Here is a 6,000-nt window from a genome sequence, read left to right on the forward strand (position 1 = left end):
TTTATGAAAAATATCTGCCATGTTTTATCCTTTATGATGGAATTTTCTCCTAAGTAGGATGGAAGTGACTGAGAAAGCTCCAAAGAGCCTCTTCCCCCTCCTGCCTTGAGGGAGGGGACAGCGCAGGCCTTACATTACTCTTTTATACCTCTTTGTGCTAATCTTTCTGCTGTCTCTCTTCATAAATCTCTTTTCTTTGTCCTCCTTCAGGAGGGCTGCCCCAATGCTTTCAGTAGATGCAGGGTCTTTATGTGTTACCTCAGTGAGAACCCAGCTGTGCTCTGCAGTGGAGTGAGGCAACGCTCTCTGTCCCAGTGGCTTTAACAGTCTCCTCAGACAGTGATGGGCAGATGATGGGGGAAGCATCACCACCCTCTGCCAGAATCTCCTTAGCAGTAGCCCTGCGTGCACCAAAGCAGAAGAGTACCTTTGATTTGGTCAGTGTGTTACCTCCCATCAGTTCAAGATGTTTGTTGTTGGCAAAAGTACCTGCGGTGCCTGCAGCAGCATCTGCTCTCCTCATAGCCTGTGGGTCCATGTTGCTCAGCTTGGAGCACTTGGGGCAGTGCTGCTGAGGCTCAAGGGCAGGTGCTGCTGAGCAGGGGGCATGACTCCAGCCATGGCATGATTTAGGAGCAGGGTTGTGTGCCCAACTAAAATGCAGTTGTTTGTTCTCATTTTGGAGGTCTCATAGCATCAAATGGATTTTAACTTAGGAATGTTTGGGGAGTTAATGATTTACAAGGCCAAGACCGTATGTATTGAGATAAAACCAGGATCAACTTGGAGCTGAATGCCTGGTTTAGACCTTCTTTCAGTCTGTTTTTTCAACAAAGAAAATTGATCTTAAATTAATCTTTACTTCAGTTACTTTCAAGTTCAGAATGGAATTCATTTGAGGGATTTTGAGGGAGACATCAGGAGTCAGGCAACAAATACTAAAAGCTGCTTTTTGGAGGGGTGATAAAACAGTGTTTGAGTGTGGCTGAAGGCAGTTATTGTTTTGTGCAGTATAAAATATGCAGAACTTGAAGCTCAGGCTTTATGAAGAAATTGGTGTCAGTAGCAGAATTTGCTGATGCTTAATTCCCACCTGGATTAAGTACAGAATTTGAATTGATTATTCCAAACAATTTTTTTCCTGCCTTTTCTTTGCAGTCCAAGATTATGTTAAACTGGCTGAGTTCTGGAGCCTTTCACAGGCAGTGTGATGTTTCAGATGTGCTAATAACTGTATCACAGTCATGTAATTGCATTAGAAGATAAGACCTGGGATAATAATTTATATGTTAAAAAATGCAAATAGCTCTTTGGGTGAACTAAAATCAGCGAGGCTGTTCTGGGTATAACATTGCCTTGTATTTTGGTGGAGGACAGAACTGCTCAATTATCAGATACTATGACATCTGTAGAACATTGAGAATATAATCTTAGATATTCTGAAAATGGTCCTGTTCTGTGGAAAACAAAACCCTCACTGTGTAAAATGCAAGGTGCCTACCAACACAAAAGGTCACACACATGAGAGCTGTTCCTTGAGTGAAGGTGTTCCTGAGAAGGAGCTGTCTGTAGCAGGCTGGGTGAGGCAGCACAGAGGCTCTGGGCTTGTGTTACTGCTCTGTTTGTTACTGTGGGCTGCCTGTTAACCACCCCCAGCCGTGTCCTGTGTAACAGAGTGGGCAGAGTGAACTTCTGCAGCCACTGATTGTGCAGTTGATACACAGGGACACTTCTTTCTGCCTTCTGCCATGTAGGAGATGTGTCAGCTACTGAGGAGGCACTTGGATGAGACTAGTTAGGTGTTGGTAACTCAGGAGTTGATTGATGGTGAGTTATTTCTCCAGTGGCTTTCAGACTGATGTAAGCTCACAGCATGCACTTAGATTTTTGAGCTCATTTGGGATAGACCCAGTTTCTTGAGCACAACATGAAGAGTTCAGGGGGCTTCTGTAGTTTGAAAAATGAGATTGACACAAATTACAGTTGCCTTTCAGTTGTAATTAAGAGGGGCACTGTCTCTTTCTTCCTAAATTAAGAAAGGGGGGGTGAGAGCATATGAAAGAGGTGGTGAAACTGATCTGCTGCTGCTTTTTCACAAACACTTAATTCAGTGGACATTTTAACTGGAAAACATTGCAATTTATTGCTGCCAGAGGAGGAAGATTTGGAGCAGCTTTGTGAAGTGTTGGAGGGAGTGTATTTGCTGGTTGAGAGTAAAAAAAGCAATAAATAGTAGCATAAGGAGGGTTGTGTGGGGTAGAAATGCCTCTGTCTAGAGGCTGTTGAGTTTGTCAGAGGCAGGATTGGGACAGAAACTGTGGAAAGAGAATGGCAAAGCGAGGTTAGGAATTGTCAAAGTAGTTTCTGTAGAGGGGGTCTGTTATCTGTAATATTGGGTCCTCTCTCCAAGGAGGACATTGAGGTGCAGGAGCATGGTCAGAGGAAGGCAACAAAGCTGGTGAAGGGTCTAGAGAACAGGTCTGGTGAAGAGCAGCTGAGGGAACCGGGGTTGTTTAGCCTGGAGAAAAGGAGGCTGAGGGGAGAGCTCATTGGTCTCTACAACTCCCTAAAAGGAGGAGGCTGGAGCCAGGTGGAGGTTGGTCTCTTCTCCCAGAGGTTTATGTTGGTTGCAGCACTGGGCTTCCACATGGAAGTTTCTGTAATTTGCTGCTGGTGTTTATCTGTTCCTCTAGGTGATTCATAAAAAACTATTTTGAAATTAAACTTGAATAAATAAAACAAGACCCAGGCTGACAGGTTTCATAGGAATTGAAGCCAATCTGAATTAATCAAATTCAAATTGAGGTACCAAAACAAGCAACTAATTCCATTAGCAACTGCAAATTAATTCTAAGGAGCATCTCTGGAGAAGGAGTTAGCATAGGAAGCCCCACAAACGTGTACACCTGTGAGCCAAGTTCTTTGGGCTGCCAGTGGTGTGGTGTGTCACATTCTGCTTGTCCATCCCAGATTACAGCCTCTTAAGATCTGTAGGAATTTTTCCCAGGACGAGGAGACCAGTAATGTCTCAGCCATGCTGAGCTCCTCTGGCACAGTGCTCACAAAGAACAGCTCCCATGATTGAAGAAAAGAACAGCAAATAGATGTGCTTTCATCCAGCTGTTTTCCTCCTCTGAGTTTTGCATAAGGTCTGCACTAATTTTTGTCTAAATTCGAGGGAACTTAGGCATGTTTGTGCTGCCCATCCTTACTTTGGAAAAAGTGCTGCTGGGACAGGCTGAAATTCCCTGGTGCATTTGGCAGTGAGCTCTGACAAGAAGGAAATCCACAGCAGCATGATGTGACAGGGCTAGCAGGGCCTGTTCTCCCTTTCACCGTTTCCTGAGTAAATGCCAGGGCAGCAAATGGCACAGGAAGGGCTGGTTTGGGTGTTCAGGCTTCTCACTGCATGCTTGGGTGGGCAGAAGGTAAGGGAAGAGTGGGTGGGTTTATGATGGAGAGGAAAGGCAAAGGGCCAGTGTTCAGTGGCCATTGCAAGGTGACTTGCCAATAATTATTGAGGAGTTTTTGTTAGAGGTGTTGCTGTGTGGCTGCTGGGTACGCTCAGCACTGGCATACCTGTGCTCATCGGCTGCATCTGAGCTCCAGGATGGGAACTGGAGATTTGCAAGGTTTTTGTTGTTCTGCTAGCATCAGAGCCATCATGAAACCAAGCTGAACCAGAGGGTGACTTGGAATTTGTGAAATCTTTCGGTCTGGGTGTTCATCCGAGAGTAACATCTTTAAAGCCCCCTGCAGTGTTTCGTTTGACCTCTTTCCTGCAGCCTGCCCAAAGCACCTGTCCTGGTTCTGCAGACAAGTGCACTGCTAGGTGTGATACTGAAAGAGTCACTCATGTGCAGCAGGCTTGAATTCATCATCTTGTGTGTGTGGCTGTGACTGCTGCCTTTGGAGGAGCTCTCAGGAAGCGCTTCAAAATGACAGATCTTTTTGTTGTTGTTGTTTTAAACAACAACAAAATTTAAGAACTTCCCAAAGGTCAACTTGAGAAAGAATCATGGGGAACAGGTACCTATTGTATAGACCAAGCTTGAATTGTTTCTTGCTGAGGTATACTTTTGAGAGGAGCAATGCTTTCAGGTTATTTCCTTGGCTCTGCTGTCACTCATGCTGTTGAACCTGAAGAACCTGGCCTGCATAAGGAATAGTGTGGCCAGCAGGAGCAGGGAAGTTATTCTGCCCCTGTACTCAGCACTGCTTAGGCCACACATTGAGTCCTGTGCCCAGTTCTGGGCCCCTCAATTTAAGAACAACATTGAGACTCTTGAATGTGTTCAGAGAAGGGCAACAAGGCTGGGGAGAGGCCTCGAGCACAGCCCTACAAGGAGAGGCTGAGAGAGCTGGGGTTGTTTAGCTTGGAGAAGAGAAGGCTCAGGGGAGACCTTATTGCTCTCTACACCTACCTGAAGGCAGGTTGAAGCCAGGAGGGAGTTGGTCTCTTCTCCCAGGCAACCAGCACCAGAACAAGAGGACACAGTCTCAAGCTGTGCCAGGGGAGGTTTAGGCTTCGGATGAGGAGAAAGTTCTTCCCAGAGAGAGTTGTTAGCTGTTGGAATGTGCTGCCCAGGGAGGTGGTGGAGTCACCATCCCGGGAGGTGTTCAAGAGGGGATTGGATGTGACTCTTGAAGCCATGGTTTAGTAGTCATGAGGTGTTGGGTGACAGATTGGACTCAATGATCTTTGAGGTCTTTTCCAACCTTATTGATTCTATGAACAATCCAACAAAACTCATTTGGGTAGAACACAGCTTTTGCTTTCTTTAGCAGCATCTGCGTGTGGTATCTCACCTGGAGCTTAACCAGCTGGCCTTCTTGCTGCTCTGAAGCACCTCCGTAGCTGTGGAAGGAGGCAGAGGAGGCTGTCTGGTCACCCATGCCTTGGTCCTCACCTATGTTCTGGTTTCCTTTTCTCAGCAGGTACCCCCCAGGCGTTGTAAGCGTGGCCTCCACCGGCATCCCAGCAGCGGTAGAAGGAATAGTCCCCAACCCCATGTCTTTATCACACGGCCTCCCCGCTGTAGCCCACCCGCCCCACGCTCCTTCCCCTGGCCAAACTGTCAAACCAGAAGCTGATAGAGACCACCCCAGCGACCAATTGTAGCCTAGGAGAACAGCATTCCCAGCTCCGGAGACTCCGGCTTCCGCGCCCGGAAACAAACCAACGAAACCCTGCATTTGGAGTCAAGGCAGAACCACGAACTTAACAGGAGGAGACGATTCTTGTTCTAGAAACTGGTCCAATTTACAGTGTGAAAGGAAAAGGTGGGAGACAGGAGAGAGAAAAAAAAAAGAGGAGAAAAACAACAAAAAAAAAAGATTTAAAAAAAAAAAAAGAGAGAGAGAAGATTTGGAAACCTTTTTTTTCCCCCCCCCCTCCGTATCAATTGTAGTTTGTCCCTGTCCCGTGGACTGATCACTGTTTCTGTGTCCTATGGGTTCTTCGTTAAGCAAGAGAAGTTAGTAGTTAATTATATCATGAATGTACTTGTCTGTGTACAGTTTTTAGAACCTTAAAAAAAAAAAAAGAAGAAAAAAAGAGGGGGAAAAAAAAAAAAAAGGGTTTGTTTGCTTAGCTGTCAACGAGGTGGGGGGGGGGGGGGGGGAACCGTTAAGGGAGGCATTCAGCAAACCGATTTTGAGATGAAAAAAGAAGAAGAATTAAAAGAATAAAAATCCTTTCCTTTTATATTTTAAAACCATGCCCCAGAACGAGGCAGTTGGCAGACTTCTCAGGACAATGAATTTTTTTCCCATTTTTCTTTCTACTACGCCACACAGTGCATTGTTTTTTCTACCTGCTTGTCTTATTTTTTAGGGTGGTTTAGTAAAAACGTAAAAAAAAAAAACAAAAAACAAAACAAACACGGGGAGAAAAAATAACCAACCACAAAACAACAACAACCCAACAGTTTCTCCTAATTTTTGGCACCAATTCCCTGATTTCAAAAAACAAAAAACCAAACCAAAAACACACAGAGC

At 45.4% G+C, this 6,000-nt stretch overlaps 1 protein-coding gene across 9 annotated transcripts in view; it reads left to right on the forward strand.

Annotated features, from left to right (window-relative positions):
• Positions 1 to 5,308, forward strand: part of CTBP1 (C-terminal binding protein 1) — a 197,522-nt gene extending 192,214 nt beyond the window's left edge. For 8 of the 9 annotated variants that reach the window (XM_054172368.1, XM_054172367.1, XM_054172373.1 and 5 more), the window contains one exon: positions 4,936 to 5,308. In XM_054172368.1, the coding sequence (XP_054028343.1) occupies positions 4,936 to 5,122 (187 nt within the window). In that variant the 3' untranslated portion in view covers positions 5,123 to 5,308. The remainder of the gene's footprint in view (positions 1 to 4,935) is intronic. The other variant, XM_054172370.1, reaches the window with a different exon arrangement.
• The last annotated feature ends 692 nt before the right edge of the window (positions 5,309 to 6,000 follow it).

Source organism: Dryobates pubescens, chromosome 23 (assembly GCF_014839835.1).
Source record: "Dryobates pubescens isolate bDryPub1 chromosome 23, bDryPub1.pri, whole genome shotgun sequence".
Taxonomy (NCBI): domain Eukaryota; kingdom Metazoa; phylum Chordata; class Aves; order Piciformes; family Picidae; genus Dryobates; species Dryobates pubescens.